This window comes from Cajanus cajan, chromosome 7 (genome assembly GCF_000230855.2).
Source record: "Cajanus cajan strain Asha chromosome 7, NIPB_CcT2T_4, whole genome shotgun sequence".
Lineage (NCBI taxonomy): Eukaryota > Viridiplantae > Streptophyta > Magnoliopsida > Fabales > Fabaceae > Cajanus > Cajanus cajan.
The window spans coordinates 52,762,508-52,774,822 of NC_138523.1; the positions used below are offsets into that span (position 1 = coordinate 52,762,508).

General features: G+C 32.5%; 1 protein-coding gene and 1 pseudogene across 1 annotated transcript; one reads left to right on the forward strand and one right to left on the reverse strand.

Annotated features, from left to right (window-relative positions):
* Positions 1-2,163: 2,163 nt before the first annotated feature.
* LOC109794489 (uncharacterized) lies at positions 2,164-8,701 on the reverse strand. The gene is made up of 15 exons (XM_020353938.3): positions 8,076-8,701; positions 7,879-8,001; positions 7,652-7,793; positions 7,331-7,575; positions 6,506-6,561; positions 6,290-6,384; positions 5,833-5,935; positions 5,640-5,734; positions 5,084-5,146; positions 4,802-4,877; positions 4,618-4,726; positions 4,053-4,165; positions 3,907-3,965; positions 2,553-2,664; positions 2,164-2,383 (listed from the first exon to the last, which is right to left on the reverse strand). The coding sequence occupies exons 1-15, from the start codon at positions 8,464-8,466 to the stop codon at positions 2,249-2,251; spliced, it is 1,917 nt and encodes a 638-aa protein (XP_020209527.1). The 5' UTR covers positions 8,467-8,701; the 3' UTR covers positions 2,164-2,248.
* A 560-nt stretch (positions 8,702-9,261) lies between these two features.
* On the forward strand, positions 9,262-11,345 carry LOC109790847 (hevamine-A-like; annotated as a pseudogene).
* The last annotated feature ends 970 nt before the right edge of the window (positions 11,346-12,315 follow it).

The following is a 12,315-nucleotide window of genomic DNA, read 5'->3' on the forward strand; positions in this document are numbered from 1 at the left end:
TAATGAATTATTTTGAATACTGGATTTAGTGAGACTTTTTAGTATAATTTATATGTAATTCACTCATCAAATAATCTTATAAAAAATTTTGAGGTTTTGTATGACTTTTTTTTCCTTCTAGTTTTTTTTTTCTTCAATCTTTTCTCTTACATTTCTTGTTTCTCTCTCATATTCTTTTTTTTCCTCTTCTTCTTTCTCATCATTCTCACTTTTTTCTTTTATTTTTGTTCATCTGTTTCATTTATCTCTTCTTCTTCTTATTAAATCTTGCAGTATTACAAATTTACATTTCCTATGAACTCCTTTAAAATCTTATAATATAAATCCATCAAAATCCATTAAGTTTCGAATTACAAAGTCTTGATCAAAATTCAAGTTTTAATTTAAAAAAAATCCTAAAAATTATGATATTCCTACAAAGTCTTTTAAAATTCATTAAAATTCACATGGCTTCTTCATAAAATTTTTGGAAAATCCAATACACCCTTTAAATTTCGATGAATATTTATTTGATATTAGTGCATTGACTTTTTTCCTAGATTGATGTGGTACTAAAAGAAGTACTAAAATTGCAACTCTATTAGAAGTATTAAAATATATTAAAAATTAATTATTTTTAAATTTATCAATCATTAATTATATATTAATATTATCAAAAGAAAATTTTCAAACTTTTATTTATTCAATTTGAGATTAAGTATATTGCAAGACAATAATTGAATAACTTTTATTGAGTACTTATTTATTAAACTTGAATAGACAATTTCACAATTCAAAAGTTAAAAAAATAAAGTGAAAAGTAATGTATTATATTAGAAAATGATTAAGGTCATGTTTATTTAAACATTTTTTCTAAAAAAAAGTTTTTTTTAAATAAAATAAACAGTGTTTTTTAGTGTGCTTATCTTAGTTGCATATTTAAAAAAAGAATAAGATTTTTATTATTTTTTAAAGAATCAAATTCTACCCGTTTCTTAAAAAAAAAATTAAGAAACATTTTTTTAATAGTTATTTTTTTAAAGTTTAACAAACACTAAATATAAAACTTATCCAAGACCTGGAGACTGATTTCAAAACACGCACTAAGAAAACATAGTTTAACAAAATTGGAGACCGAATGAAAAAGTTTTTATCAAAACAAATCATAATTGTATTTTGAAAAACAATTTATATATATATATATATATATATATATATATATATATATATATATAAACGTAAATTACAAAAGCACATATCTTAAATCAGTGAACTTACCATTATTAATCTATAACCTAAGGAGGGTGTGTTTAAGATAAAATTTTATGTAATTAAGCATTATATTGGAAAGGCTAAAGAGTCCAGGACATAGAATATAATTATTGAAATATTGATAAATAAATAAAAAAATTGTCATAGGATCTTGTTTGGACGGTAAGTGTCTATAAAAGAAAAGAACAGGCTAAAATAAATTTATCTCTTCTTACAAGATAAACTTATTTATTTTTATTTAGATCACATATTTCAAAAAGGAAATATTTTAGTCGAGATAAAACATCTACCGTAGATAATAAAACTCTCCCCCCAAGTGATTAATATAATGATTGGGGCTGAGACTACTAAATAAACTGAAACCTCGTGCCAATTAATTCATGTATTTAATAATTGTTAAAATTAATTTATACATAAAATAAAATCAGAGAAAAATCTCCTCTATCGAGTCATGAACGAAAATTCAATTTAGGACTGAATCATAGGCTTCCGTTAATAAGCTTCAAAATCTGCTTTCCTCTCCCCCCACCAATAACCGTGTACTTGAAACTCACTTTTATGTGAAATTGTCATTTTTTTTTCATTTACATTTCTGTGTCTAAACTAAATGCAGTAACAATAAAATAGTACTAATGAAAAGTTGCTAAACTTGGTGCAAAAAAAAGGGTTAATCGTGTTTTCCAGGTAAATTTGCCAATATTTTTTATTTTATAAATATAAAAACTAAATTTACTTTTATGTAATGAGACCAAATCGACTAATGATGTCAATTTTTGAGACCATATTTGATGTTTTTTTACTCAAGTAGAAATACAGCATACCCAAGCCCATTGCATAATAAATATGCACATCCTTTTTGCAGACTGAAATATACCGACAGCATAAGATTAATGAAAACAGAGAAAACAGAGAGAACAGAGAACGCCATTATTACAACATAAAAGTCCAATAAAGTCTCGAGAAAGAATAATGAAAAACTACAAGATACAACGCGATACTATGATAAAGATGTTACTCGGACAGAATTATCAGCAGATCCAGTCAAGAAAATAGGTAGGGTTGGATGCCAATCCACAGCAGTAATAGGAGCACTGTGTGGCAGAGTTTTCCATCCACTCAAATGGCCATGAACCTGACACAAGATAAACAGACATTGACAATTCCAGATAACTATCACCATGACCGAAAAAATTCAAGCCAAAATATACTGGCTATTATAAGTCAAACAAATATATGATGAATAAGTAAATTATAATCCATTCAAAGCTATGGTCTAATCACAATTCACCACGAAACATCACCTGGTATATGGGTGCTCGCACTGAACTGGATGTTACCAAGAGTCTCCTCCCATTTGCATCTAATGCCATCTCATGTCTGGAATATTTTGAACCGTTGAGGGGGTAACAGAACCTACGAAAAGTAAAAAATGGTCATGCTGAGAATTAATTATTTAAACATCTTAAACCAAGGATAGAAGAAGTAGCAATAAAGAGATAAATTTTTTCACAATCATTTATAGAAGTAATTATCGATGTTAGAATAAATTAATTTTAACTTCTGAAAAACTTCTATTTATTTTAGATTCTTATTTTCTTCGCTTAAGTGTTTATAGAAAAATTTATATAAATTACTCAAAAAACATATTTCACAGCACGCCAAAAGAAATATATCATGCCTAATATTCCACATATATTGCAATCAATTGTAATTGATGTGACGTAACCAGTCCCAAATCCCCCATAGTTTGGATTGTTATACACAAGTTTTATACTACTAGTAATAGTCTAAATAAAATACTAACATTTATATCATTTGAATATCCAAGTTATTTGTGACTACAAATTACCTACCAAAATACAATTATATACAGTGAATGCTGGGTTTGAAATGGGCGGTTTTTTAACCTGTCAGGGGTAATTTTTTTCGAAAATTCCCAAAATAGACAAATTTTAAAAATTTTCCCAAAGTGAGTAAATCATTATTGTATAACAAAACTTTCAACAACTTTTACTTCTTTTTTTTTTCCTTCATTTTAAACAAAAGTGGTGATTCAAGATCACGAATTATAATATTCTTTTTAAAAATTTCTTAGTAATGTTGCGGGTAGTCAAATTTTTTGTGTTTTTTTAAAAAATAAAAAAAATTGTTTAAATAATATTTTTTACGCAATTTTTTTAAAAAAATTAAAGTCAGTGTTTGTGAAACACGTTTGACTTACAATTTCAGAATTCTTTTATAAGTTACCCATTTCAGGAATTTATTAAAAAAAATTACCCCTAATTGGTTTTTTTAAAAAAATAAAAAGCCAAAAGGGACAATTAAAAGAAAAAAGTGATAGTAACAAAAATAAAGTTGAAAGCAATGAAGATGTTAGATTGTTATTTCTAGTATTTTGAAGGAGAAAAGTCCTTGTTAGGAGAAAATCTTATCCTTGTTGATGCTTGTACTCAAATCTGGCATTCTGGCCTAAAAACCATATTTTTTCTATATTCATAATCAAGTGTGTTTATTTCTTGAGTCCAATATATGACAACCCTCTATTTCATGCACCTAATTTTCCTACCTTTTGCAAGTAAAAACCATTTTGAGCTGCATAACAAGAAAATGGAAACATTGCAAGTCTGAGCATAAGGTGTCAAACTAGAAATATACCTACTACAGTCTCTCGACCACAGGATTTGACCTTGATTTTGCAAACTCCACTCAAAAATCTGACAACAAAGAATGGAATAACATTAAATTAATAATACTTGCCTTCCCGTCACAAGCTGGAATAACATTAAATTAATAATACTTGCCTTCCCGTCAGAGCCCAGGCTAAAAATGCTAGTCTCGTCTGGTCCAAAAAGAATGGAACTGATGGAAGAATCATGTGCAGGCCAGCCAGTTATTTGTAGACCAGCAGACATGTCTTCGAAAAGTTAAGGATGATATGATTGTCAAACCATGTGGTCACTGCTAGTCACTAGAACATTCAAAATACATTACATTCTATTATCTAGATAAAAATTGCAGATTTTATTTCACCGAATAACTGATCCAATAATCACAAGGAATCTCCAGAAAGCACAAAAAATCTTGTCAAATTGGCAACTACAGCAAGGGAAGATATAACTTACAAAATAAAACCAACTGTTGAAATTTCGCAGATTTAGGTGTGATGGATATTATTGATAAGTAAATAAGAAGCTACATAATTAAGAGAAATTGGAACCAAATTAAATAATAATGGAAATTGGAAAATATGACAATCAAATTAATATAATGGAAATATGTTAGCAGCAACAAAATGTTTTATTCCTTAGATGAATCACTAAGAACATCAAAGCAAGAAAGTAATCAAATGAATAAAATTAAGGATACCAAACATGTGAATCATTCCATCAATGGCAGAAGCTGCCAAAATCTTTCCATTGTGATTAAAGCATAGAGAAGTAATTGCTGGCGGATCTTCTCCAAGAGGAAGGACTGTCTTTATGAAATCCAAAATTAAAAATAGCCATAAAACAACAAAAACATAAAACATTTTATACAAAGAAGCACATACCATGGCTTTCCACGTCTTCATGTTCCATACAGTTAGTGAAGCAAAACCCAGGTTGTCCATATAATTGGAACCAGCCCTACACAGATAGTATGGCCCTCATTCCTTGCTAAAATGTGTTTGCAATGTAATATTAAAAAAAAGTGAGGAACAGAATTAATAGACATTAATAAAAGATGAGATAACCTGACCAATGGTATTTAACCATAGTTTCATCTTATCTCCCAAACCAAAACAGCAAAACATACTGTAGAAGAATTCAATAATTAAAAATTTAACAAATACCCTCCAGATGCAGCTGCAGACACAAAAATAGGTTCCACAGGACTGCACTTTATGTCCAATACACTGTAAAAGCACAAATGAGTCCAAGAGTTAAAAAAAAGAATGAACAGAAACCAGAAAAATACATAAGAGTATAAGACTTAAAAATGTTTTATGTCCCTATAGATTTAGAACAGATTTTGTTTTAGTCCTTTTATTTAATTTATTTTTTTGGTCCCTGCAATATTCGCAACGCATTCATTTGTTTTGGTCCCCACCATAACATTCTGGAATAAAACAAAAATCACTGTATTTTACAAGGAACTAAAAGTAGGGAGTAAACCAGAACTGCTATTTTTGTAGGGAGTAGACAAAAACTGCTATTTTTATAGGGACATAAAACCAAAACTGCTGTATTTGCATAGACGTAAAATATATTGCTGTTAAGGGCAAGTTCACAGCAGGGACCAAAAATGATGAGCATTGCAAGGTTAAAAAAAATAGGGAGTAAAAGCAAAAACTTCTGTATTTGCATGGACCTTCAACATATTTAAGCCAATACATAATTAGGAAATACCTTGGAAATGCTTCAGTTGTGTTGAGGTCACAGACGACTCTCTTTGCATCCACATTCCATGCCTTGATGCACCCATCAGATGTACCTATAAGAAGCTTTTTATCAAGAGGAACAACTTAATAATTTGATTTTATAATCTCATAATCATTCCAAGTGAAAAAATTCTATCACCATGAGAAATCAATTCACATACCAGTCGATCTGATTTACATTCCCAGTCAAGCGACAAAATTTCAGTGCCACAATATATGGTTGCATTTCTAGACACTGGAGTTGACGTATCATATGTCCATATCCTTCATTAAAACATGCAGAGAAAACAAAGGCAAAATTGCCTGAGAGAGATCATTAAAATTAAGGAAAAGTTGCAAATACTCATTGAAAGGTAAAAAATAAAAATTAATGAAGGGAAACATATAAAGGGCATTTCATAAACAAAAACGTATTGTAGCATCAAGTTTTATTTCTTCTCTATTCAATTTTGTATGTGTAGTTGATGGTATTGTTCTAAATACATCTGAAGGGATCTAAATTGTGGCAAATGAGTACATGCTACAGCCAAATAATTGAGATTTGAGACTAATAATTACATGAAAGCTATTCCACTTTTCACTAAAGTAACACTTTACATCAACTCCCAAATAGTGTACCTGACAGTTCCATCCAGAGAAGCACTGGCAATATTGTTTCCAGATGCAGAGAAGCGACAACAACTGATTGGACTGGTGTGCCCCAAAAATGTCTCCTAGAAACCACAGTGATTTGATATTCACACAGATTCCAATAAAACATAATATACTATAGTAAGGAAAATGAAAATGTAGAACGGTGGGAAACCATAAATAAGACTCCATCGGCAATGTTACCTGGTGTTCTACTTTGACCTCAGCAAAATCTTCCTCATAATCTTCCTCATCATTTTCTGCCACAAACTTCATTGTCAATTGTTTATATCCAAATATACAATCAAGGATTACTGAAACATTTAGTGATTGCTATCGCAGCCTAAAGAACAATGTATTTCAGCATCCAGAAAATTAGGTGTGATTTCAAGTTTAGATAGTGCATCAGAATCTGGTGCTGAATAAGTGAATACAAAGCATGACTTTTAAGAGATAATAGGTAATAATAAATTGACTGGTTGCTTCCTTATTTGAAAGTTTATTAAACAAATACAAAGTTTTATAGTTTCATTTCCAAGAGATCTGCAAGACTTCAACTGATTCAATAACTAAAACTGGTTTACATGTCTGATACCTTCTTATGCTTGCAGGGTCCTGTGACAAACACTATCATTTGAAACCAAAATAGATCTCTCCACATACAAAATCAATATTTTGTTTTAGTGCAATTTGTGCTTGCAAGTTGCGACTTGCAACTAGTGCAATGCAAAAGTATAACCAGAGATTTTCATTTATTTCCCAGAGCTCACAGTCATCTAACACTATTTGTTCCTAACTTTTCCCAGCAGTTCAATGACTAGTTAACTAATTATCTTCTAAGAACAATAATTCATCATTTTGAAGATGTCCGCACACAAATTTGAACAAGTCTATCCACTTAAAGTAGCCATTAACTGATCTACTTGCTTAAAATACAATGACCAGGCAATTAATTAATATCACTTCACAAAGAGGGTGAGCAGCCTTGAAGTATATATGTATGCCTATATATATGGGGACCGTGATGACCTTTTAGAGTGGCAATGTCAGCTGCATTTCTCAGATGGTCACTCGACGCAAAAGTTGAATCATCGTCGGTGGTGGAGCCAATCAACTCGGAATGAATATTTCCCCCTCCATCCACAACTAAATCCTGGCTAATCTCCGTTTGACTTACACCAGATGTACCAGCTGGAAAAACCTCAGGAGAATCTTTCGACAAATGAGCACTTTCTTCACGCAAATTGCTCAATGAACCAACCCCCCCTTCCATACTTCAATCCAAATTAATCAGAAAACCAAGCATGTCTCACAGACACCAAAGCACTGAACAAATAAACACACGCTTACCTTCTAAATTGGCGTAACTGCGCCTCTTTCTCATCAAGCAGAGCCTGAAGTTGTGACAACTTGAGATTTAAATGCAACACATCTCGTTTAAGTAGGTTATTAGCATTCATCTCTGAACTAACCTTCAGCAGCGCAGGTAGACGTGATACAATATTAAGGCTAAACTTAAGACTTTGTGAATTATTAAACAAAAGAGCGAAGAATTAAAGAGTGTGGGTGAAGGATATGAGTAGCATTGAAGACCTCGCTAAAGAAGTTTCTAGAAGAAAGATGCAAAGCCTGGTACCACTCCTTGGAGAAAAAAACCCGAAACTCGGGATCCAAGTGCGGGTTCTTTTTATAAGGAATCGCTGCAACACAAAAGGGCGAGTCAATATGTCATGATACAGAAACAAAAAACGACGATAAGAGAAGCGAAACGCACCGAACCAGTGAGTCCAATCCTGCGACCTCTGCAACAATTCGGTGCCGTGGAGCGCGAAGAACTCGACGACCTTGTCGGTGCGGTTGCAGTGCAGAGCGTGGACGACGTAGAAGCGTAGGAGAGAGGCCTCGAGCTTGGAGAGCGTGGAGAGGAGCGGCGTGTCGGAGGAGGAAGAGAGGTAGTTTTTGAAGAAGCGGAGGAGGGCGAGGAGCTTGTCGGCGTGGAAGTTGGGAACGTAGACGGAGAAGATTAGGTCGAGAATCTTGTCGACCTCGAAGCCTTTTCCGATGTCGGTGCGCAATTCGGCCTCGTAGGCTTCGAGAGTGTTGGTGAAGCCGCGGAACACCAGAAACTCCCTCACCAGCTCCTCCGCGTGCTGCATCTTCTCCATCGTTATTCGATTGGCATGAATCGTTCAGGGCTTACCGTTACGGCCTAGTATCGGATACTGGTTAAGTTCGCCGGCGATGTGTGTTTGGTTTTAACTTTGAAGAGTGGTTGTTACTTGTTACTTGTTACTTGTTACTTGTTACTTGTTAGCACCCAACACGTGCCTGCACGTGCCTCGTCTCCCATCTCGCTCAATGCTGATTCTTCCTAAATCCTAATCCTCAACCTATCTTCACTTCCAATCTGCTAAACCGCTTCACCCTTCACCTTAACTTTTAACTAGATTAATACTTTTGATAATTCTTTTTAGTTTTAGTTATAAAAATTTGTTTTATATTTTTAAAAATAGATAAAATGATCAAACTGTGTTTAGTAATAGATGCTTCTTTTATTGATATATTACGAGAAATTTTTATATGTAATGTTAATTAAAAAAAGTTTAACGTTTGTGATTCATTAAAAACTAATTATTAATTTGATAAACACATACCATAAAAAAAACACTATATAATACATGTCAAAATTAACTCGACTTCAAAAATAAATATCCAAACTTATCATTAAAGATATCGCATAAATTATGTTTATTTTATAAATAAAAATATTATTTTTTTAATTATTTTTTATACAACTATTTTTTTTTAGTTAAAAATAGTCTTTAGATATACGAGAATAACAAACGCTCTAACGGTAACAGTAATGTGCGTGATTTATTATAACTGAATGTAAGACAAGCATGTTACAACAATTGTGTCATATTTTCCCTACATATAGATATTCCTTTCCGGCATTAAACTGAATTTTACAACTTACAAAGAAGACAAAGTTATGGTATTTTAGTGCAATTTAGATCTTTTCTTACAATTTTCTCTCTTTAACTACTTTCTTATAATATTAATAATTATTAGATATATCTAATCACTCAAATTTAATCTTTTCGGTGAGGATGGAGGAGTCATGCTATTTTACCACTTGCTTTTGTTTCTAAGGCAAAATCAGGTTCTTTTCCCAAGCTGGCAGGTGGGGTGTCTTAGTCATTAAATAATTTCGTTGTTGCATCCAATAGCAAGTTTCAGGGTTCAAAGTCAATTCTTGGTTTAAAAAATTCTCACCATGATAGTGAGATTAAATATGATTTATATATATATATATATATTTTTAATTCATTGAAACCTATCTTAACTATCCAACGAATGTAAAACCGCACAATACTTTGGTGACTCTTAACAATAACAACGTATTTCATTTTGTAACGAGGCAACCAAACCAATCGAACATGGATACCGATGGAGAAGATGCAGGCGCAGCACATGATGGATGTTATGCTGGTAGAATATTCGGACTGATTCTCACCTCTTAAGCCCGTTAGGTTCAGTGGGTAGGGCCCAAGTAAAGCTGTTTAAAGTGAGTCCAGTTAAGTTGTGAAAGAAGTGAAGAGTAAAGATGAGGAGCGAATCAAGGCCGGTGCCTCGGAGAGAGAGTCCATGGTTGAAGGGGGTATGTTTTGTAGCTTGCTTTGAAGGAAACCCATTCAAGACTGTTCCAGGACCCTTCAAGCTCTTCTGGCTGTAGTGCATGCGTTCAAAACCCGGGTCAGATTATCAATTCTATCATTTTATGAATTGATTCAACATTGAGCTCCCAAAAAACTTCTGTTGTGGAGATAACCTAGGAATGTGACAATTTTTAAAAATTACAGGACGTGATAAAGTTTTAAGTATCAAATTAACATCAAATACGAATCTTAAATCAAGAGATGATCAATGTTTAGGATAAAATGTTATAGTTTATCTCATTGTGATATAGAGACTAATTGAGCTCAGAAACCATACTGTACATGTTTGTTCTTATTTTTGACAAAATAACTCAATTCTCTTCAACCAAATTATGGCTCCCAATTTGATCATTTTACTACCATTACTTTCTTTATATATGATGGTCCTAGCTGCATGTTCAGATGCTAGTGGGATTGCTGTCTACTGGGGTCAAAATGGAATGGAGGGAACCTTAGAAGAAACTTGTGCTTCTGGGAACTATGCTTTTGTGAACATAGCTTTCTTAGCCGCATTTGGGAATGGCACAGCGCCAGCTTTGAACCTTGCAGGTCATTGTGTGACTTCAAACAATAGATGTGCCACTCTGAGTTCTGATATTTAGGTCTTGCCAAGCCAAGAACATCAAGGTAATGCTCTCCATTGGAGGAGCTACTTTTCAAAATTATACTCTTACTTCACCTGAGGATGCTAGGCAAGTTGCAGTGTACTTGTGGGACAACTTCTTGGGTGGACAATCCTCTTCACGGCCCCTCGGAGACGCTGTTTTGGATGGAATTGATTTTGTCATTGAGGGTGGACAGGTTCAGTACTGGGATGAGCTTGCAAGGAACCTCTCAGGCTACAGCAGCCAAAACAAGAAAGTATACTTAACTGCAGCACCACAACCACAATGTGTTTTTCCTGATGCTGACCTTGGAACTGCTCTCAATACTGGCCTATGTGACTATGTTTGGGTTCAATTCTACAATAACCCACCCTGTCAGTACACTACAGGAAATGTAGTTTATCTTCAAAATTCTTGGCTATTGTGGACTTCAAAAGTTCCTGTAGCTAAGATTTTCTTAGGGCTACCTGCTGCTCTTAATGCTTCTAACAACGGTAGTGGCTACATCCCTCCCTCTATACTAACTTCAGAAGTTCTTCCTGTTGTTAAGAATTCAACTAACTATGGAGGAGTGATGCTATGGTCGAAGTACTATGATAATCTCACTAACTATAGCTCCTCCATCAAGAATTATGTTTGACAAGTGAATACTTTATAAGCATGCTCACTTCCCAGTTCCCACTGATTAATAATTTATCTTGCATAAGCAAGTAGTACTGATGTTTGTGTGTTTTGACAGGTTCCAATAATTATGTGCCTCATGAAGTGTATTGAGAATCATGTTGCATGTTTGGCAAATGTACCAATCGTTACTGTAGTAATAATATTATCGTCTTCAGGGATTGAATTTGTTGAATACTAGATTATTAATTTACATTAATTTTGAGCAATTGAAAATAGATAGAATAACAAACGTAGAAAATTAATAAAAATTCAATATATTAAAATTATTAGAGAATTGATTTCATATTCTTTCTTATAGATTCATACCCTTTTCAATTGATGCAAAAATTGTAATTACTCACTTGAATTTATTAAGAGTTGTTTACCCCGAATCCCTTAGGCAAGTAAATATATTCATTGAATCCAATTCCTTAGGACAATTATGAAATTCAATAGAATCATGAAGAACAATTATTATCTCAAACACAAACTAATTAGATATGCACAATTTTCCAATTGTGACAAAACTTAATATGTTCTATCTATAATCGTAAACAATCTTGAATCTTCCAATTGTAAAATTGTTCATAGAATAAACATTAGAGACATAGATAGAATACTAGGATAATTAAAATTAACCAAATATCAATTGAAAAGGTTTAGAAACTATAATCCAGAATATTACACCAATACTTTAACAAAAAGAAAATTAGTTCTGCATAATGTAAAAGGAAAAATCAAAAGAGACTGATGAGCTGTTCATCTTCCGATGGTGAGTTGATCTCCTCTTGATGAGTCGTTCCTCCTCCTAATGATTAGTTGCTTTTTTTTTTCCCTTTTAATTATTTCTCTTATTTTTAGACTCTTTTGTTTTTTTTAATCCCTAAGAGTTGTTTTTTCCTCTTCTTTTCATTTGGCCCAAGTCCACAACTTGTCTATAGAATTTTCTGACTTCAACTCTTCCATCTTAATACTTGTTCTCTTTAAACAATAATTTAAACACCTAAATTATTTTAATAATATAATT